Source organism: Scyliorhinus torazame, chromosome 3 (genome assembly GCF_047496885.1).
Source record: "Scyliorhinus torazame isolate Kashiwa2021f chromosome 3, sScyTor2.1, whole genome shotgun sequence".
Classification (NCBI taxonomy): domain Eukaryota; kingdom Metazoa; phylum Chordata; class Chondrichthyes; order Carcharhiniformes; family Scyliorhinidae; genus Scyliorhinus; species Scyliorhinus torazame.
Window position 1 is genome coordinate 27,869,194 of NC_092709.1, and position 22,760 is coordinate 27,891,953.

Below are 22,760 nucleotides of genomic sequence, written 5' to 3' on the forward strand. Positions count from 1 at the left end.
AGGACTGTTCTTTTGCAGTTTATAATGTTGAAACAAAAGGGGAAGTGTAAGAAATGAGAGATGGAATTCCAAATGGAGAACCCTGTTTCATTAAATTCAAGATACCAATAGAACCTTTAACAGCGGAGCGGGGGAAAGGATTCATAGCATTAATGCAGATTTAGAAACTCACACCTTTGAGAGAAGTATGGTCTTACCATCAAAAGAGTAAACATGGTCTGTCCAACGTTGAATCCATGCCGCCAGTTATGGTAGGTTATGCTTCGATATCCTTTACTTAACGAGTATATAAACCTGACTAGCACCTGTCAAATATCCACAGGTCATTTTGTTATTGCAGGAGAATGAGGGAGGCATTCAACAAAATGAATTATTTTTGTCAGTTACAAAAAAAAGGTCAGAGGGTGGCAATGGAGTTCTTGCTGAAAATACTCCCCCCCCAAATACTCCCCTCCCCCCCCCAAATACTCCCCCTCCAATAATCATGTGGCAGCCAGAGACAAATCGTATCATCAAGGAAGGAAATTTGAATTAAATGTCAATTTTTCTCACTTCTGGACAGCTCTGAATTACCAGAACCATACAGTGCATAAAGAAACTTCGCTGCCCAATCAGCTCTTTGAAAAAGCTGATAAAATTGGCACCACACCCTGCTCTTCCGCATCACCCTCCAATTGTCCCCCTTCAAAAATCTACCCAAATCCCTTTTCAGTTTCACGATTGAATCATCTTCCTTCCATTGAAACAGTGCATTCACCGAGTAAGTGCCGCTCTATAGCACTTTTGATGACTCCTTCCATCACGTTGCGGATGATGAAAATTAGACTGATAGGGCGGTAATTGCCTGGGTTGGATTGGTCCTGTTTCTCGTGTACAGGACACACCTTGGCAATTTTCCACAATGCCGGGTAGATGCCAGTGTTATAGCTGTACTGGAACAGCTTGGCTAGAGGTGCGGCAAGTTCTGGAGCACAAGTCTTCAGTACTATTGCCAGAAGATTGTCCATAGCCTTTGCAGTGTCCAGTGCCCTCAGCTGTTTCTTGATATCATGTGGAGAGAATTGTATTGGCTGAAGACTGACATCTGTGATGCTGGGGACTTCCGGAGGATTCCGAGATAGATCATCCACTTGGCACTTCTGGCTGAAGACTGTTGCGGATGCTTCAGTCTTGTCTTTTGCACAGACGTGCTGGACTCCTTCAACATTGAGGATATTTGTGGAGCCTCCTCCTCCAGTGAGTTGTTTAATTGTCTACCACCATTCATTTAAAAAAAATTACATTTAGAGTACCCAATTCATTTTTTCCAATTAAGGGGCAGTTTAGAGTGTTCAATCCACCTACCCTGCATATCTTTGTGTTGTGGGGGCGAAACCCACGCAAACATGGGGAGAATGTGCAAACTCCACACGGCCAGTGACCCAGAGCCGGGATCAAACCTGGGACCTCGGCGCCGTGAGACTGCAGTGCTAACCACTGTGCCACCGTGCTTCCCAGTCCACCACCATTCATGGCTGGATGTGGCAGATCTGCAGAGCTTAAATCTGATGCATTCGTGTGGAATCGTTTAGCTCTCTCTGTTACTGGCTGCTTATGCTGTCCGGCACGCACGTAGTCCTGTGTTGCAGCTTCACCAGGTTGACACCTCATTTTTTGGTATGTTCCTGGCATACTCTCCTGCACTCTTCATTGAACCAGGGTTGATTCCCTGGCTTGGTGGTAATGGCAGAGTGGGGGCTATGCCGGGCCATGAGGTTGCAGGTTGTTGTTGAATAGAGTTCTGCTGCTGTTGATGGCCCACAGCACCTCATGGATGCCCAGTTTTGAGTTGCTAGATCTGTTCAATGTCTATCCCATTTAGCATGGCAGATCCCAGCAACTCCCTACATAAAAGGAATTTTCATCTCCCCCTTGGGTCTTTCAACAATTTCCTTATGTCTGTGTCCTCTGGTTACTGGTTACTGATCCTCCTGTCAATGGCAACAGACCCTTCTGATTTACTGTCAAAACCTCTCAAAACTTTGAAAACCTCTGTTAAATTTCTCCTAAACATTCTCTGTCTTAAGGAGAAAAATCCCAGTTTCTCTGTGTCTCGATATAAATAAGCCCCCCCGGCTAGGTACCATCCTGGTCATCGCCTCTGCAGCCACTTCAAGGCCTTGACGTCCTTCTCAGATTTTGAATAAAAGACTACGTGCGCGATCGACCCAAATAGGCAGAGAATCCCAGAACGAACACGTTTAGCTGGGTGTTTTCTGGCGCTCGCTTCATCGAGAAACACCATGCTATCTAACAGGACTCTGGCTATATTTGGGGCCTCAACAGGCAACTCCCCGACAAGGCAGCACTTGTACTGCGTAGCTCCGCTTGCCAGAACTCCTCAGTGCAGGAGAAGATCAGGCCGCCGAAACCCCGATGTGGCCCCCGAATCTCCCCAAAGCTTAAACTCATCCATAAGGGAGTCCCCCGCACACTAGGGCCCAACACCCAGCATGGGTAAAATGGCAGCCTGGCACATTGGTATGCCAGCCTGGCATCCAGGTGGCACCGGCAGTGCCAGGATGCCACCCTGCCCAGAGAGCAACCACCTGGGGACCTCCTAACCCCTGGGAGACCCCCACAAGTACCATTCCACCTGGTCCCAGTTTGTGGGACCAGCACTGAACGATGCTCACCTGAGATCTCCGAGGCGAGGGGGTTAGATCCCAACGCCTTGGGTAGATCATGGAAGAGAGTTTTACTCTAATCGGCAGATTTGCAAAATAGTGATCCCGCCACAATGGGTGGGATTCAGATCATGACGTCTCACAAGATCGCGTTAGATGTTGGGAGGCGTGGTGAGCCAAGTAGGTCCCGAACGAGGCGCATGTCGCCAAGGTTCCCGTTGCTGGCAATATGCCAAGGCAGCAGGAAGATTTTGGGCTACCTGCCTTTCCCGACATCTTCCCATGCCATTTTGCCAGCCCTCCTGTCTGCCAGCCTGCAAAACTCAGCCCACTTTCCTTCATGGGAAAGCGTAAGCAGGAAGGTATTGGGACTAATTCAGTTTATTGAAGAGTCTCGCTGAAATTCATTTCTAGGATCTGGTAACTCGGGAGAACCCGCTGGTCACCTAGCGCTCAACATCCTGGTACCTTCAGCTAAGGCTTCTCATAAGGCAGCGTTAACTTACCTCACGTGGAATATGGAATTTGTTCACAACTTTTAACTCATAATACATCTGAATGCCGCATCTCACAAGATCCATCTCGGTGAATTCCAAATCACTAAAGCTGAATTGGTAAAGGTTAAAGTCCGCAGCGCGTGGGAGTTGCTCGCTCTGGAAGGTAAGAATATGTTGAATTGTTTAACCTTGGCGTTATCAGTGTTTTATGTAAAATGCACATGTGACTGCAGCATCATGCCCAACTAATATTCTTAGAATGAAAATGTGGATTTATAAAGGAAGATTGTACAGTTATTTATTATTGTATATTTCAAGCAGCATAATTTTCATCACAACTGCCTGACTGCCATTCATAGAAAAGTCGATAAACATGCCACTACATAAAATATTCATAAAATATCCACATGCCCGTTAATTATGATTTTATTTTTGCACTGTGAGTTATATAATAATGACATCTATTTTGTGACTGAATCTAATTAATTTATGAAGTGATTGGTATTGTCACTAAATATTACATTTATTCTTCAAGAAAACTTCATACCATATCAGTGCTGATGAAAGTTAATGAAGAATTTATTGGTGAAAAACCTTATTGACAGAGACTGGAGTGGAGAAAAACACATTGGGCTGGATTCTCCGTCGGCGGGATCCTCTGTTTCGCCGGCAGCGCACTCACGCCCGCAGATTTTCCGACATGGGGGCGAAATTCTCCGGAAATGGCGCGATGTCCGCCGACTGGCGCCCAAAACGGCGCCAATCAGATGGGCATCGCGCCGCCCCAAAGGTGCGGAATGCTCCGCATCTTTGGGGGCCGAGCCCCAACATTGAGGGGCTAGGCCGACGCCGGAGGAATTTCCGCCCCGCCAGCTGGCGGAAAAGGCCTTTGGTGCCCCGCCAGCTGGCGCGGAAATGACATCTCCGGGCGGCACTTGCGCGGGAGCGTCAGCGGCCGCTGACAGTTTCCCACGCATGCGCAGTGGAGGGAGTCTCTTCCGCCTCCGCCATGGTGGAGACCGTGGCGGAGGTAGAAGGGAAAGAGTGCCCCCACGGCACAGGCCCGCCCGCGGATCAGTGGGCCCCGATCGCGGGCCAGGCCACCGTGGGGGCACCCCCCGGGGCCAGATCGCCCCGCGCCCCCCCCAGGACCCCGGAGCCCGCCCACGCTGCCTTGTCCCGCCGGTAAGGTAGGTGGTTCAATTTACGCCAGCGGGACAGGCAATTTATCGGCGGGACTTTGGCCCATCTGGGCCGGAGAATCGAGCTGGGGGGTCCGCCAACCGGCATGGCGTGATTCCCGCCCCCGCCGAATCTCCGGTGCCGGAGACTTCGGCAACCGGCGGGGGCGGGATTCATGCCAGCCCCCGGCGATTCTCCGACCCGGCGGGGGGTCGGAGAATGTCGCCCATGTTCAGGCATTGCAACCTTTTATTGAATTAAACAAAGGCCTATGGAACAAAGGTTCCCTGGTGTCTTCTCCATGACCAATCAAAGCTGGCTGGCTAACCAATCAGCACCCTATTCTCATGCAGTACGACTTGTTGTTTCCTTTGAAATTTGGCATTCTTGCATCTGTCCTGATGAGGGCAAGATGAAAAGCTTTGATTTTTTTTCATAATACACAAGTCCTGTGCTAACAAAAGATTGTTTAATACTTCATTTGTGATGCAAATGCCTTTTTGTCACATCAGTCCAATTTTGGAATGCAATGGATAGAAGCAATCTGGCTTGTCTTACCAATATTTCCTGTAATTCTTCCTCCTCACATTCATGGGGTTCTTTTCCAAAAACTTCCCTTGTTGGCTGGTAACAAAGAGAGTTTTATTAGTAACTCAAGTAATTGAGCTCTGATAAACACTGAAATACATTCAACTGGAACTTGCTATTATAAAAATGGCTTTTTTAACATCTCCTTTTGTAGTCCGTATTGTAATAAAATTCTGAATATGAATCATAGAAACATAGAATTGTTAAGGAGCAGAAGGAGGCAATTTGACCCATTGGATCTGCACCGACCTTCCGAGAGAGCACTCTACCAGGTATACCACACCACACCTCCCCACCCCTGTAGCCCTGTAACCTAACCTGCACATCCCTGTACACAAAGTGACAATTTAGCCTGGCCAATCCAGCTAACCTGCACAACTTCAGACTGTGGGTTCGGGTGGCACAGTGGTTAGCACTGCTGCCTACGGCGCTGGGGACCTGTGTTCGATTCCAGCCCTGGGTCACTGTCTGTGTGGAGTTTGCACATTCTTCCCGTGTCTGTGTGGGTTTCACCCCCACAACCCAAAGATGTGCAGGGTAGGTGGATTGGCCACGCCAAATTGCCCCTTAATTGGAAAAAAATAATTGGGTACTCTAAATTTATTTTTTTTAAACTTTGGACTGTTGGAGGAAACCGGAGCGTCTGGAGGAAGCCCATGCAGGCATGGGGAGAACATGTGGACTCCCCATAGACAGTCACCCAAGGCTGGAATTGAACCCAGGTCTCTGGCATTGTGAGGCAGCAGTGCTAACCACTGTGCCACCATGCCGCCCATGGGTGAACTTGTTTGAGTTCTGACAATGGACAGTGTGTGAATCTGAGGTGGGAGAAGTCTCTGGTCAGAATACTCTGGTCACTCACTGACAGCTGGCCTCTCTACCCCTGCCGGCAGGGCACCCCTGCCCATGGCTTTCCAGGCGGCGTGGCGTTATGGGCCAGGGTTTAGAGATCCCCAAAGTGTATCATGGAGTTCACCTGACTCACAACTTTTAATAGATTGTGGTTATGGGGAGCACACGGGCTACCTGACATGTGTGATCCACCAGAGATCCATAGTACTTTTAAATTAAAACAATGTTTATTTACGAAACCAGTTAACAATTTATAAACCCACAGTAAACATCTTAACAACTATCAACACCAATCCTCCCCACAGATACAATATTCTATAAGTAAACCTTAATCTTCCTTATTAACATCCATAAGACAAAAGACCCTTTTTAATGCAGAGATCAGGTTTAAATTCTCTACTGAGAGCAGTCAGCACTTTGAAATCACCCAATTGATCTGGAGACTGTCTTTAGTTTGCAGACAGATCCTTATACAACTCCTTGCTTTTCTTACAGGTATCCAGCTCTCAAAACAAAACTAAAACACACCCTGTAGCAAACAGCCTAAAACGAAAGTAAAGCAGACAGCCCAGCTCCACCCACACTCTGACATCACTGATAAACACCCATTTTTTAAAGGTACATCCACTACAGATATTTTTATAAACACTCATTTCTTAAACACCCATTTCTTAAAGGTACTCTCACATGACAGTGGGTTCAATGGGAAATCCCATTAACAAGTAACAGGAGTAGAACATCCCGCTGTCAGCGATCAGCACGCCAAATTCTTCATCCTCGCTAACAGAAGTAGTGGGATGGACTCGCAATGGGGAATCCCGGCCCCTGATTCTCCAGTCGAGACAGTGCAATCCAATTATTTGATGCATATTGCATTTATGCAGCATTATTTGTCAGCTTGCAGAGTGGCAGCTCTATATTGATTTCACTATGATCTTACTTCAGCAGGTGAGCCAACTTGTGCCCATTAGCTTTGGATTGGGTGTAGCACATGTTCAGCACCATGATTCTGGAAACCAGAGGGTCAAATTGGGGCCAGATTGCATAAACTTGGCTTGTATTTCTTTGAGTTTAGATGGATGAAGGGGGCTCTAAAAGAGGTGTTCCAAAATTGTAAAATTTGATATAGGGTGGATACAGAGGAACTATTTCCTCTGGAGGGGAAAAACTAATATGAACAGGGGGCACAATCTTCAAATTAGAACTAGACTGTTTAGTCGGGAAATCAAGAAGCACGTGTTCACACAAAGAGCAAAAGAAATCGGGACTTTGCTCTTCAGAAGGTTGTGGACACTGGAACAACTGGCGCTTTCAATGTTGAGATCCATAGATTTTTGTTAGGTAAATGGATGAAGAAATATGGAGTTAAGGTGGGGAAATAGAGTTGAGCTACTGACTAGCCATGAATTGAATTGGCAGCACGGTAGCACAAGTGATTAGCACTGTGGCTTCACAGCGCCAGGGTCCCAGGTTCGATTCCCCGCTGGGTCACTGTCTGTGCGGAGTTTGCACGTTCTCCCCGTGTCCTGCGTGGGTTTCCTCCGGGTGCTCCGGTTTCCTCCCACAGTCCAAAGACGTGCAGGTTAGGTGGATTGGCCATGCTAAATTACCCGTAGTGTCCATAAGGGTTGGGAGGGGTTATTGGGTTGCGGGGATAAGGTGGAAGTGAGGGATTAATGTGGGTCGGTGCAGACTCGATGGGCCGAATGGCCTCCTTCTGCACTGTATGTTCTATGTAATCTATGTAATCTATGAATAAATGGCGGAGCTGGTTTGAGGGATTTTAATGGTTCATCCCTGTTTCTATATCCCTAATTTGGTATCAACACTCAACAGCTCCAGTTCCTGAGACCCAATTATTTATGTAAATGGTGAAAAACAGTGATTCCAGTTTTGATCCCGAAAGAATTGTTTGCTTCTTTATTTATAAATACAATATATGTTTTGTTATTCAATGGTTATTTCTCTGCTGCCTGGTGGCCGGGTAATATGTTTAGATTTATGGTGAAGTAGAATAAATTTGAAGTGCCGAATTGCCTTCTTCTCAATGTTGACCATTTTGATATTGTGACAGAAAGAATAATAACTGTCCAAGGGGCAATTAGAACTCAATGTCTCGGGTCAGGGAGTAAGCACTTGCAAAGGAATTTGAAGCTGACAACTGCAAAGAGAAAACGAGACTGAAGCTTTGAAGTAACTCCTGTGATGAATGTATTGCCTGTAAGGACAGATCAGCAGGCAATATTCCCAGTCTGTAACCTTTGCTGGATGCAAGCACAGGTTAAGTATCAAAAGCCGGGTTAAACCTGTGCCTCTGTAACTAGTTTTCCTCTCAATGGATAAAGTCTAGCAAGGTGCTATTAGCCATATATATTACACACCGGGAACAGTTTGCCCTTTAGATTTAAATGGCTGGTAACCAGCTACAATGGTTGCATTCTGTACAGTTTGCTACTGCTCTATATAACCATTGTTAAACATGTTGACTGTCTAAAGAGTTACATCATTCATTCATTGCCTTGGCTCTACATGTTGTGAATACTAACAGTTTAAACTGACATTGTGTTCCTGATTAAGCATTTGATAAACCGTATCATTTGTGTGCAGTGGCAGACTGAATTGAAATACTACCTGGCAACGATGTGGAACAATAGATGTGATGGTTATTGTGACAACCTCTCTCCACTTCTACCCACACAAAGATACTTTCAGCTTTTTAAACAAAATGATGGTTCTGTTTCTCAGGCAAAGACATACCAATATATTCTGAATTTCCTTATTGCTGCATTTTACATGATACAGCACCATTCCCTGAGCAATATCTTTCCGGTATTCGAGCTTGTTCATTTTATCGTAGGTATCCGTATTGAGAACAGACCAGCCAAGGAACTGCGTCAAGGACTGGGGGGAGAGACAAGAGGCAAAAGAGAATGAGACTCTGGCCTGTGAGTTCTTGAGTGGACAATCTATAAATTAGTCTGGGTGAATAGACTAAAAGTCACAGAGTGCGAGTCTTACTTCCATGAGAACTTCATCCATTTCATCAAAAGGTTTCCCATCTTTCCTGTTATAAAATGTGGCAATTCCAACAATCTCTTCCTTCTTGTTTACAATTGGCATTGAAAGGACATTTTTGATAGTCCATCCAAAGTTATCCAAGGGTTCCGTCTGAACGTGCGAAAATAAACAAGTAAAGGCATCGGAATCAAATTGAAGTTTGTCGTTCAATCAATACCTGAAAACATAACTGGCCACAATCTTCCTCTCCCACGTGCCTGGGGACCACTCAAATGTTGCAATCCCACTCCCAATCCTGCACCAAGGAATAATGGTCTATACCTGCAAATACAGCAGAGTACAGGCCAGGTGCAGCCCAATGCAGGTGCACTATGACTGAGCATTACCCAGGTGCAGCCCAATGCAGGTGCACTATGAGAGACCATTCCCCAGGTGCAGCCCAATGCTGGTGCACAAGAGAGACCATTGCCCAAGTGCAGCCCAATGCAGGTGCACTATGACTGACCATTACCCAGGTGCAGCCCAATGCAGGTGCACTATGACTGACCATTACCCAGGTGCAGCCCAATGCTGGTGCACAATGCAGACCATTACCCAGGTGCAGCCCAATGCAGGTGTACAAGAGAGACCATTGCCCAGGTGCAGCCCAATGCAGGTGCATAAGAGAGATTATTGTCCAGGTGCAGCCCAATGCAGCTGCACAATGCAGACCATTACCCAGGTGCAGCCCAATGCAGGTGCACTATGACTGACCATTACCGAGGTACAGCCCAATGCAGGTGCACTATCTCAGACCAATGCCCAGGTGCAGCCCAATGCTGGTGCACAATGCAGACCATTACCCAGGTGCAGCCTAATGCTGGTGCACAATGCAGACCATTACCCAGGTGCAGCCTATATGCAGGTTCACAAGAGAGACCATTGCCCAGGTGCAGCCAAATGCAGGTGCACAAGAGAGACCATTGCCCAGGTGCAACCCAATGCAGGTGCACAATGCAGGCCATTGCCCAGGTGCAGCTCAATGCAGGTGCACTATCTCAGACCAATGCCCAGGTGCAGCCCAATGCAGGTGCACAATGCAGACCATTACCCAGGTACAGCCCAATGCAGGTGCACTATCTCAGACCAATGCCCAGGTGCAGCCCAACGCAGGTGCACAATGCAAACCATTGCCCAGGTGCAGCTCAATGCAGGCGCACTATGACTGACCATTACCCAGGTGCCGCCTATATGCAGGTGCACAAGAGAGACCATTGCCCAGGTGCAGCCAAATGCAGGTGCACAAGAGAGACCATTGCCCAGGTACAACCCAATGCAGGTGCACAATGCAGGCCATTGCCCAGGTGCAGCCCAATGCCGGTGCACTATGACTGACCATTACCGAGGTGCAGCCCAATGCAGGTGCACTATGAGAGACCATTCCCCAGGTGCAGCCCAATGCAGGTGCACTATGAGAGACCATTACCCAGGGGAAAGGAATATCAAAGGCAACAAGGACAACAAAATATCGACTCAATCTAACTAGCTTGACAGATCAGGCTTACCTGTCCACCTTCTGACCATATTTCGCAAACACGTATCTCTACATATTATGTATAGTTGATAGGTAAACCAGTTACAATGACTTGTCTCAAAGGCAACTATTATAATTTGGAACAAAAATCTTCTTATTTTCCCTCTTGCTCCTTACTTCCTCAAGATGGAGGCTGGGCTAATTTGTGTAATTCACTCAATACCTCTGCGGTGGGATGCATTGCTGCAATAAAAATATAGCTGGGCAGAGATTGTGAGGCTAACTGTTTGGCATAAGTTGATTTGTAATGCCCCGAAGATTGGGTGAAAGGAGTTGCTGCCTGTTACTGCTTTGGTGAATGCTGGGGACTGGGAAGGTCGCCCATTGGTGGTCCAACCAAAAGGAAGGCCAAAAGAGAAGATTTTGTCGATTTATTTCTGTGGAGCTTTCAATTACAAGAATGCTCCTCCAAGCTGTTGCTGCATCAGGATTCTCCCTCTTTCCTGCCCGCTGACCTCCCCACCTCCTCTTCCCCACTACCTGAGCCAAGGTAGCCCTTGCGATGCCTAATACTGCATTGGCTCAAAGCCAGTTGAGTGCACGAGAGCATCTGTTTTCCATATTTACCACAGAGCCGGGCAGGGGAAGGGATATGTTCATGAAGACTCACCGTCTAAATGGACGACCATCAGCATGATCAGCCGAACAACCAGCAAGTTCCACAGATGGGTGCCCTGTGGTCAGATTTATTCACCAGTGTCTAAGCTGCGGGATTTCCCCTCCAAACCTCTCTCTCTTGTTCTCTCTCTCTCATTCTTTAAGACGGGTCTTCAATTCTATCTCTTTAGCTGTCCTGCCCTAATATTTCATTACGCAGGCATTTCTGCAGGGTAAACTCCTATCAATTAAGTGCTCCCAGATTCTTTTAACTGTATTAAAGATGTTAGAAAGCTGTGAATTGTTGCTGATTTGTACTCACTGAGGTAAAGTGGATGTTAAGATGCAAATACAGATTCAGTGACGTCTGATATGAAGATGTGACCATATGGATTTCAGAAATATCCAGCCCACCGCATTTCACTCTGCACTGCCCCATTCCACTCATCTCTCCCCCTCTCCACTCTGCACTGTCCCATTCCACTCATCTCTCCCCCTCTCCACTCTGCACTGTCCCATTCCACTCATCTCTCCCTCTCCACTCTGCACTGTCCCATTCCACTCATCTCTCCCCCTCTCCACTCTGCACTGTCCCATTCACTCATCTCTCCCCCTCTCCACTCTGCACTGCCCCATTCCACTCATCGCTCCCTCTCCACTCTGCACTGCCCCATTCCACTCATCACTCCCCCTCTCCACTCTGCACTGTCCCATTCCACTCATCTCTCCCCCTCTCCACTCTGCACTGCCCCATTCCACTCATCTCTCTCCCTCTCCACTCTGCACTGTCCCATTCCACTCATCTCTCCCTCTCCACTCTGCACTGCCCCATTCTACTCATCTCTCCCTCTCCACTCTGCACTGTCCCATTCCACTCATCGCTCCCTCTCCACTCTGCACTGCCCCATTCTACTCATCTCTCCCTCTCCACTCTGCACTGTCCAAGTCCACTCATCTCTCCCCCTCTCCACTCTGCACTGTCCCATTCCACTCATCTCTCCCCCTCTCCACTCTGCACTGTCCCATTCCACTCATCTCTCCCCCTCTCCACTCTGCACTGTCCCATTCCACTCATCACTCCCCCTCTCCACTCTGCACTGCCCCATTCCACTCATCTCTCCCCCTCTCCATGCTGCACTGTCCCATTCCACTCATCTCTCCCCCTCTCCACTCTGCACTGCCCCATTCCACTCATCTCTCCCCCTCTCCACTCTGCACTGCCCCATTCCACTCATCTCTCCCCCTCTCCACTCTGCACTGCCCCATTCCACTCATCGCTCCCTCTCCACTCTGCACTGCCCCATTCCACTCATCTCTCCCTCTCCACTCTGCACTGTCCCATTCCACTCATCTCTCCCCCTCTCCACTCTACACTGTCCCATTCCACTCATCACTCCCCCTCTCCACTCTGCACTGTCCCATTCCACTCATCTCTCCCCCTCTCCACTCTACACTGTCCCATTCCACTCATCTCTCCCCCTCTCCACTCTGCACTGTCCCATTCCACTCATCTCTCCCCCTCTCCACGCTGCACTGTCCCATTCCACTCATCTCTCCCCCTCTCCACTCTACACTGTCCCATTCCACTCATCACTCCCCCTCTCCACTCTGCACTGCCCCATTCCACTCATCTCTCCCCCTCTCCACTCTGCACTGTCCCATTCCACTCATCTCTCTCCCTCTCCACGCTGCACTGTCCCATTCCACTCATCTCTCCCCCTCTCCACTCTGCACTGTCCCATTCCACTCATCTCTCTCCCTCTCCATTCTGCACATCCTCTCTCTTATCTGTTCTACCCCACTCCACCCTACACCTTCCTGCTCCTCCCGACACTCACCTGGCCCACCCCATTCCCTGATGGTCTTCAACTGTTAGTGGCCAATAATCAGGTTCCTTATAGATAGTGGATTTGCCTTTCAACATTTAATGTTTTACCCATGCTTTTTAAACCTCTTTGCCTGGTTCTGTACATTTGATGCTCTGTAATATTCCTGATGTTTGTTCCTTGTCTACATTTGATGGAATTCTGAGCAGAATGATTCAGTCACGACTTTGCCATTCCTCGTTCCTGAATTATGACTTCTAATGTTGTGGGCGTTTGTTTTCTTAATGAATGGGTGTTTTACCTGGAAGCTAAATGTCTCGTCTGCTGCTGCATTCATGATATTGCAGATCTGTGAAGATAATTGCGGAAAATTATTCAGCGAACGTTTTTGAAATCAGAAGAGACTGAGTGGCAAGAAAGTACACATTCCCCACCACCACGTAATTACTCGCCACATACTTTGACATTCCAATTCTGGTTGTGCTACTGGTGGGACCAAAAGGACAATCTTCTCCAAGGGGTAATTGGGGAGCGAGTCCCATCCACCATCTGGGGAAACTGGTGTCAATCCTGACGTTGTCATTTTTGGGAGACCCGATGGGAATAGGTACTGATCCGGTATTTACCTTACCGTCATTTGCTTTCGGCCCCCCCACCCCCCTGTTTTTGTGAGAGGAATTTTCCTTCTGAAATCCCAGTGCAGGATGGAAGTCACTCGAACAAGAGTTACCGCCCCAACAGCATCACCGGGAGTGGCGGGACGGCCCGACAAGGAGACCCCGGTGAGTTTGGGGGAATATATAGGGCAAGCGAGTGTTTTCACCCGTGGGCAGCCCATGCCTTCAATGGGTAGCTCCACTGAAAGTAACCCAACCCCACCCCATCCACAGCCAGGTATACCCACCAAGGTTCAGCTGGTGGGTTCCGTGTGGGTTGGAGCCCCGACTGGCCTCTGGTTAAATGCTACTGGCAGTGGGACGAGGTCCTTAAGTGGCCACTTGAGGGCCTCAATTGGCCTCCAGGTGGGACGGCCACCCTTTGGGCTAAATCGGAGTGCGGAGGGAAAGCAGCAGGATCCTCATCCCACACATTCCCAATCAACTACACAACCCCCCACCCCACCGCCTCCAAACCAGGGAGCATTAAATCCCAATATTAGAATTCCCTCAGGGGTACCAAACACAATTCACCATAACAGGTACTCTTTTTAGGCAGCCGAAAGAAATACACTGTCCAATCAATAGAAAAGAAACTCAACTCAAGTCAAAATAAAAAGTTCCAACGTAAACAATGGGAACTTTCTCAACTGAATTATAATGTTATTTTCAGTGCCTGAAGGAAACCCTGTGATGCCCACCCATCGCAAAAGGCCTCGGAAAATACCGGCATAAATCCTCTCCATGGTCACCCCAGCACAGGGAATAGCAGGGCATCTGGGGGGAATTAGTCCAATCTTCCTCGATCTGTTAATCTGTGTCTTGGCTAGGCTCCAAGAAAAGACACATGGAGGGGTCTTCCAATTTACCCAGCCACTTGCACACTGGGGGGGGGGGATAGAAATCAGGAATTTAGGGCTGAAGTGTTGTGCAGAAGTTGAAGGTGCAGCCCCCTCATGTAGCAAGACCAGGTTGTAACCCCTTTCAGTCCATGTGTGTACATGAAACACAGCTTCTTCCGGGCTTCAAAAACCAAAACCGGCCTGGAAATCCAGAAATGTATTTAACAATTTATTACATGAACATTCTCTGTGCAGTACCCCCACCTCCAGATCACCAATGGCGCAGAGAGTACCATAAACTTCAATTGTGGGGTTTATTACAGATGACCAGGTGGATGTTGAGACTAATGTGTAGGAGCAGCCCAAATAGGGAATCTCTCTGGCACGGAGGAAGCTTCCGAGGGATTATTTAACAGTGAGGCAGAGGTTCTGGAGGGAGGATTTGAGACATGCACACTGTTGAGAAATTCCATCTGAATGAGGGTAAGATGATGTGGGATTGCCTCACGCCTATTTTCTTATTTAAATTTAGAGAACCCAATTCTTTTTTTCTAACTAAGGGGCAACTTAGCGTGGCCAATCCACATACCTGCACATCTTTGGGTTGTGGGGGTGGGGCCCATGCAGACACGGGGAGAATGTGCAAACTCCACGCGGACAGTGACCCGGGGGCCGGGATCACAGCTGGGTCTGCAGTGCCGTGAGGCAGCAGAGCTAACCACTGTGTCGCCCGTGCCTCACGCCTTTTAGTCTCCTCAATATCCCTAAAGGAATCAGAGTCAAGGGCAACTTTCAATGCCTGAATGGTGTTGGCTGTGGGTTCGATATGGTGCCAGGACATCTAAGCACTCGCACCACTGGTGACAACCAGCTTGTTTTGCTGCCATTCAATGTGGCATTGATTATGGTTAACTTCAGTGCCAAGGACCATCTGCACTGCCAGCCAGTGTCACCAGAGCCAACTGGATATACGTTTGTATTATGGGGTTCTTTGTTAATAATTTAGTTGAACTCGAAATAGTCAATGTTCCTTAAGCTAAGATTCATTTTCGTAGCCTCTCCTCCGGAACCTTTCCAAGACCAAATTAACCTGACTTCGTAACAGCTCTGAAAACAAAACTTACCAAGCCAGTTTCTGCAACATACGTTGGTAGTCCACTGACCAAGGCCCAGTGATCAGCAGGTGGATTCCTGAAGAAAGGACAGAGAAAAGAACAAGTTGTGCAACTGGACGGTTTTTACCACGGGAGAAAAAACTGTCAATTGAGAGGTGCTTAAAACTTACGGAATGACTTTAATCTCTTCCTTTCCATGCAGAAAGTAGTCAATTATTTTGTGAAAGATTATTTCCTACAAGATATACAATAATCAGTCAATAACTGGAACATTTCATAATGATATTGGTAAGAATCGTTTAACATTATAACCGGCTGTGGCTGGTGGCAGCCGTGGCTGAGTTGATGGCACACTTGCCTTCTGAGCCCAGAATTCTCACAGACCTGGAGAACCGGCAAAGGAGGCGGTGGGAGCATGGGAATTTAGAACATGCCATGTTCCCACCTCCGCAGGTTTTACCTGGAGGTGGGCTCCTGGCAACAAGGCTACTCGCTCAGCAGCACTACCTGAGGTACCTTAATGGCAGCTGATAAGAGCAGGAGTGACTCCTGGTCAGTCGTTCTTTATGTGAACTGGCGCCCCTCCAGCTATAAGCCAGTGGCTCATGACTTGGCCAGGAAAAACCCCACTATAGAAGCACTTGAAAGTCTGACTTGTGCACCAAGGTTTTCCAATGGCTGAACAGTGCTCACCTCTCCCAGTGCAGCTACCAATAGATCTTCCTTCGGACAGCACTTACCCCCACCCCTTGTACCTTGTAACCCCACCATCTCTAACTGGATGGTGAATGCAGAGGCAATCTGTACATTGACCACCTTCTGTAAGATCACATAGGTGTGTGAACCACTGACGTAAACAGGCACGGGCAGGACCGGTGCCCAAAATGGTCCCAGCACCAATTAATTCCATAGGCCCAAAGTTGTGGATATTCAAACCCCATCCCATATGAATGCAAAATCTGGCTGATGCCCCTAATGCACCACTGGGGTGAGTGCAGTTCTGTCAGAGGTGCAGTGTTAGCTGCTAAAACAAGGCCCTGTGCGCCCTCTCAAGTAGACACAAGAGATTTAATGGCACTATTTCAAAGAGGGACAGAGGAGTTCTATATTTATCCGTTGACCAACGTAACTAAAGCAGTTTATCTTTTCATTGATGTTTGCAAATTGGTTGAGGCCAGACAATAGTGACAGCACATCATTGACTGGAAGGTACCTTTGTTGAGGTTATGTAATGATCATAACATTGATTGACAGGGGAGTTGAAGGTTATTCCGAGTAGGTGGGACTGTGGAGTTGAGGCCACAGTCAGTTCAACTATGAATGTGTTGAATGAGGGAGCAGGTCAAGGGGCCAAATGACATATGCCCGTTCCAAATTTGTCTGTTTGTATACAAATGCAAGTCTTTCTTTTCATATCAGAATCCTCAAACATTCACACTGAATTAAGTTAAAACATACTCTGCCATCAGGTGTTTTGGGTCCTTGGTAAGGAGGGACTTCCCCCATCTGTATAGGCCACAAGTCAAAAAATTCCTGCAAATTAAATAAGAGTTAGTCAATTTTCTCTTATTATAAAGCACAGTGTTAAAATTCATAGTTTATCTGAGGAAAGGTAACAACAAAACTGGAAGAGCTACTGCAAGGCAGGAACATGCTTACAACCTTAAATTAGGCCATGAAAATAATAATCTGACATTTTGGACATGATCTAATGACCTAATCTGGGTGGGATTAGGAGGGTCGCTACCTAATGGCACTCTTTTTTCGGACCTCGATGAGGAAGGCCTCGCTGAGATCGCATTCACTTGCATTTCCTGCACGGAGGAGGTCTGCTCGTCTACAGGAAGTGATCAGGGCGCCATTTAAAAATGGCCCCCCAATCTCACGACCGCCTGACGTGACTTCTGGATCCTCCCAACTCACCAGTTGGGGGGTCCTCGGGCCCCCTGCACCCCATCTCATACGGGCAGGGTACCCCTGGGCCTGATCCCCAGTATGGACAAATTGCCAACTGGGCACCTTGGCAGTGCCAGGTTGACGCCTGAGTGGCACTTCCAGGGTTCCCAGGTGGCACTGCCAGGGTGCCCCAGTGGCATTGCCAGGGTGCCCAGATGGCACTGCCGGGGTGCCCAGGTGGCACTGCCAGGGTGCCATGCTGGCAGTGCCAAGATGCCCAGGTGGCATCAGCAGTGCCAGGGTGCTACCGTGCCCAGATAGCAAACACCCCAGGGCCTCCGATCACCTGTGAGAGACCCCTCCCCAAGTGTCATTCCACCTAGTCCCTGTTTGTGGGGACCAGTGCTAAACGGTGCCCGCCTGCTGACTCCTCGGCAAAGCCGGTAAATCCCGGGCGCAGGTTCAATTTGGCATCGGCAGAATTAAGTGAGCTTTTAAAGCTCACTTAATTCTGCAAGTCTGGGTCCCACCCATTACGGGCATGCCCACCATCGGCAAACATAGAATTGGGGCCTCTCACGGCATCAATCGGCCGGATGTGGTGCTGATTCTGGTAGGACGCGGCGGGTACATTGGGCCCTTTGCTTTACAGGTTATTTCAGGAAGATAAGATAACCTCTAAATATTTTAGTTAAATATCCAAGAGACAATTATCTGCTCACACACACCCAACGGCAGACAGATCTTGAGGTGGGGCATGGCTAAAAATACGCCAGGGATCTGTCGACCAGTGCCTCCCCTTCCCCCTGCCGCCCACATTCCATCACTGGACTTGCAGAGGGAACTTCAACCATGGAATACACCCATTAGGGATTGGTTTAGCTCAGCTGGCTGGACAGAGTGGAAATAACAGGTGAGGTGGGGTGAATGCTGCTGATACAGAGGGCTGGATTTCGACGGCAAACCACGTTCGACGACCGGCCGGAGAATCCAAGTTTCCGCCAAAATCGGGGGCGGTGCCACTTTTGCGATGCCCCGCCCCCTCCAAAGAGGCGTACTCGCAGAATGCGCCGTGCCACGTATCGACGGCCACAGGGCATTTCCGATGCTCCGCCCCCGACCAGCCATGTTCCCGATGGCATGGGTCTCTCATGGTCTCACCCATCGGGAACTCGGCGTGGCGGCTGCGGACTCAGTCCAGCGCCGCCACAGTCAGGGGAGGGCCGATCCACGGGAAGGGGAGGTCATTATTCGGGGCTGGGGGCTCTGTGGGGGAGTGGTCTGGGGCGCGCGAGCCGGCCGAAGGAGGGGAATATTTTGCGGGCCTGGTCCGCGAACGCCCACTGCCATGTAGCACGGCGCGGCCGCTGCAGGCCGTCGGTGTGCGCATGCGCGGCCACGGACCCAGCAATTCTCTGGGGCATATCAGCAGCTAGAACCGGGTGCTCTATGCTGCCGCCCTGCTATCCCCCAGCAAAACGGAGAATCAGTGGCTGTTCTGCGGCAGTTTTTCTGGCATAAAACGCCACCGTTCCCACGACAGCAAGGGGGACATAGCCGCAGAATCGGAGAATCCAGCCCAGAAAATTTGCCTCTATGTTGTCTGTCGTGAAAAGGCTCTACTAAAAGATTGCAAGACAAGTTTCTGTATCTGGTGGCACTAGTGATCTTAAAAATACGCATTGGTGGCCAAGCTCTTAGCGGCTAGGATTGAGAACTGTGTGCCGGACGTTATTATGGAAGATCAAACCGGGTTCGTCAAGGGCAGGCAGGTGGTGGCCAACCTAAGAAGGCTGCTGAATGTGATCATGATGCCCCCGGAAAGTAGGGAGGCAGAGGTAGTTGTGGCAATGGATGCCGAGAAGGCTTTCGACCGGGTTGAGTGGGAGTATTTATGGGAGGTGCTGGGACGATTTGGGTTCAGGGACGGCTTTATCGACTGGGTTAGACTGCTGTAACAGGCTCCAGAGGCTAGTGTTGGGACAAATAAGACGACGTCTGACTATTTTAGACTGTACCGAGGGACGAGGCAGGGGTGCCTCCTCTCCCCACTGCTGTTTGCGCTAGCAATAGAGCCGTTGGTAATTGGCCTGAGAGCTTCTAGGGGTTGGGGGGTTGGAAGGGGCTGGTACGGGGGGGGGGGGGGGGGGGGGTGCGCCGACGACCTGCTTTTATACATCACGGATCCACTGGCTGGGATGGATGAAATCATGGGAATCCTGAGGAAATTCGGCCGGTTCTCGGGGTATAAACTGAACATGGCAAAAAGTGAGTTGTTTGTAGACCAGGCGAGGGGCCAGGAGGGTCGGCTGAAGTGGCTGTGTTTAGGTTAGTAGGGACAGTTTTAGATACTTAGGGATACAGGTGGCGCGGGACTGGGGCCAGTTGCACAAGTTGAACTTATCTCGGTTGGTGGAGCAAATGAGGGTTGAGCTCCGGAGGTGGGATGCACTCCCACTGACACTAGCGGGGAGAGTGCAGACAGTTAAAATGACGATCCTCCCGAGATTCCTGTTCGTATTCCAGTGTCTCCCCATTTTCATTCCGCGGTCTTTTTTCAAGAAGGTCAATAAAATGATTATTGGGAAAGTCCCCGCGGGTGAGGAGATTGATGCTCGGGAGGAACCGAGGGGAAGGGGGACAGGCGCTGCCAAACTTTAGTAATTACTACTGGGCGGCCAACATAGCTATGATAAGGAAGTGGATGGTGGGTGCGGGGTAAGTTTGGGGGCGGGTGGAGGCCGCTTCGTGCAGGGGCACCAGTTTGGCAGCCCTGGTTACGGCGCCCCTGCCGCTCCCGCCGGCACGGTTCTCCACCAACTCTATAGTGGTGGCGAACTTGCAGATTTGGGGCCAATGGCGAAGGCAGGTGGGGGAAGTGAGAGCATCAGTTTGGTCCCCAATTTGTGACAATCACCGGTTTGCCCCAGGGAATATGGACGGTGGGTTCCGAGCATGGCGGAGGGCTGTGATTGAGAGGATGGGAGCTTCCCGAGCATGAGGGCGCTGGAGGAGAAATTTGGGCTGGCGCGAGGGAATGATTTCAGGTACTTGCAGGTGTGGGACTTTCTACGCAGGCAGATTCCATCCTTCCCACGCCTGCCACTCAGGGGGATCCAGGACAGGGTTGTGTCCAGTGGATGGGTGGGGGAGGGGAGGGTCTCAGATATATACAAAGAACTTATGGGGGCAGAGGAGTCGCAGACTAGGAGCTGAAACTTAAGTGGGAAGAGGAGCTCGGAGGTGAGATAGAAAAGGGCTTATGGGCGGAGGCGTTGAGCAGGGTAAATGTGACCGCAACATGCGCCTGGCTCAGCCTGATTCAATTTAAAGTCGTCCACCGGGCCCACATGACAGTGGCCCGGATGAGTAAATTCTTTGGATTAGAGGACAGGTGCGCCAGATGTTCGGGAGGACCAGCGAATCATGTCCACATGTTCTGGGCATGTCCAAATCTCAGGGGGTACTGGCAGGGATTCGCGGACGCAATGTCCCGGGTACTGAAAACAAGGGTGGTGATGAGTCCAGAGGTGTCAATTTTGGGGGTTTCGGAGGACCCGGGATTCCAGGAGGAGAGAGAGGCTGACGTTTTGGCCTTTGCTTCCCTGGTAGCCCGGCGACAAATTCTGCTGGCATGGAGGGACTCAAAGCCCCCGAAGTCGGAGACCTGACTATCGGATATGACGAGCTTTCTCGGTCTGGAGAAAATTAAGTTCGCTTTGAGAGGGTCACTGTCAGGGTTTGCCCGGAGGTGGCAACCATTTATCGACTTCTTCGCGGTAAATTAATCGTCAGCAGGGGGGGTTGCGGGGTGGATGGGGGGACGGGAGGGGGGTTAGGGCAATGTAGATTAGGGGGGTAGTTAGGCGGGTCCTTGTAGGAGGGGAGCTGGTTTTTGCACTATGTTGATTGTTCTTTGCACACTGTTTTGTATTGTTGTTGTTTAATATGCCAAAATGCCTCAATAAAATAGTTTATCAAAAAAATACGCATTGGTAATGCAGCACGTTAGCACAGTGGTTAGCACCGTTGCTTCACAGCTCCAGGGTCCCAGGTTCGATTCCCGGCTTGCGTCACTGTCTGTGTGGAACCTGCACATTCTCCCCATAACTGCGTGGGTTTCCTCCGGGAGCTCCGGTGTCCTCCCATAAGTCCTGAAAGACGTGCTGTTATGTATTGGACATTCTGAATTCTCCCCCTGTGTACTCGAACAGGCGCTGGAATGTGTGACTAGGGGCTTTTCACAATAACTTCATTGCAGTGTTAATGTAAGCCTACTTGTGACAATAAAGATTATTATTATAAATACCGCTGAGGTTTCCAGAATCAGTTTTCAAACTCATCTTATGCTTTTTAAAAAATTCATATGCGGGATGTGGAGGTCGTTGGTTAGCCATCACTTCTTGCCCATCCCTAGTTGCCTTTCAGAAGGACATCTCTGGACATGACTATTACAACCTATTCCTAATCAATCTCCCACATTTTACCCTCTATAAAACTGAGGTCTTGCAAAACTCTACTGTCCATGATTTCATTCATACTAAGTTCCATTCATCAGTCAGGCCTGTGCTCAATGAATTGCTTTAGCTTTCAGTTAAACAGCCCCCCGGTTTTAAAACTCTCAACCTTGTTTTCAAATCCCTCCATGGTCCCATTCCTCCCGATCTCTGTAATATCCACAACCCTCGAAGATATTCTGCAGGCCTCAAATTATGGCCTTTCGAGCGTCCCAATTTTAATTTTTCCACCATTTGTGTCCAGCGTCCTAAGCCCTAGAATTCCCCCCCTAAACCTCTCTGCCTCTCTACCACTCCCTCTCCTCCTTTAAGATCTACTTATTAATGGATATAGACGGATATGGCACAAGGACGTGCTGAGGGTTTTGGCCAAGGGTGGTATCATGACCAGTACAGGCTTGGAGGGCCGAAGGGCCTGTTCCTGTGCTGTATTGTTCTTTGTTCTTTGGCTAAGCTGTTGGTAATTTGCCCTCATATTTCCTCATGTGGCTCTCTGTCAAATATCACTTCATAATATTTCTGTGTTGGAACATGGGACATTTTATCATATGAAAGGCATTCTATCACTATAGGTTACTGGTGTTGTTGCACAGTGACTGAGTAAATATTAACAAGTATCTTTAAAAAACTGAAACTAATTAATGATTCATAGACAATGTGGTGTGGTGAGATTGGAGAGCAGATGGTGTGAACTTTAAATTAATGCAAATATAATTCTGCATTATTATGGTTGTAAAATATATTTTATCTTACTGTAGCAATGGCCATTGTTAGACTGCATAAGCAAAAGTGATTTTTTTTCAGCAACCTTGCCTAATATGGCCAATTCTGGTGCTCAAATGCTTCATTGAACTTTTTGAATAAGCCTTTTATCTTATTTTTATTGCCATCCAGCATGAGAAGAATAGATTCATTTTTAAAAAAAGTTATATTTT

General features: G+C 48.8%; 1 protein-coding gene across 1 annotated transcript in view; it reads right to left on the reverse strand.

Moving 5' to 3' along the window:
- The window catches only part of LOC140408367 (rod cGMP-specific 3',5'-cyclic phosphodiesterase subunit beta-like), a 93,551-nt gene that overhangs the window by 32,606 nt on the left and 38,185 nt on the right, over positions 1-22,760 (reverse strand). Inside the window, exons 5-13 of the mRNA XM_072495468.1 lie at positions 16,871-16,945; positions 15,583-15,647; positions 15,422-15,488; positions 13,101-13,148; positions 8,804-8,953; positions 8,543-8,686; positions 4,904-4,969; positions 3,173-3,319; positions 198-305 (exon numbers count right to left, since the gene is read on the reverse strand). Of these exons, the coding sequence (XP_072351569.1) occupies positions 198-305; positions 3,173-3,319; positions 4,904-4,969; positions 8,543-8,686; positions 8,804-8,953; positions 13,101-13,148; positions 15,422-15,488; positions 15,583-15,647; positions 16,871-16,945 (870 nt within the window). The remainder of the gene's footprint in view (positions 1-197; positions 306-3,172; positions 3,320-4,903; positions 4,970-8,542; positions 8,687-8,803; positions 8,954-13,100; positions 13,149-15,421; positions 15,489-15,582; positions 15,648-16,870; positions 16,946-22,760) is intronic.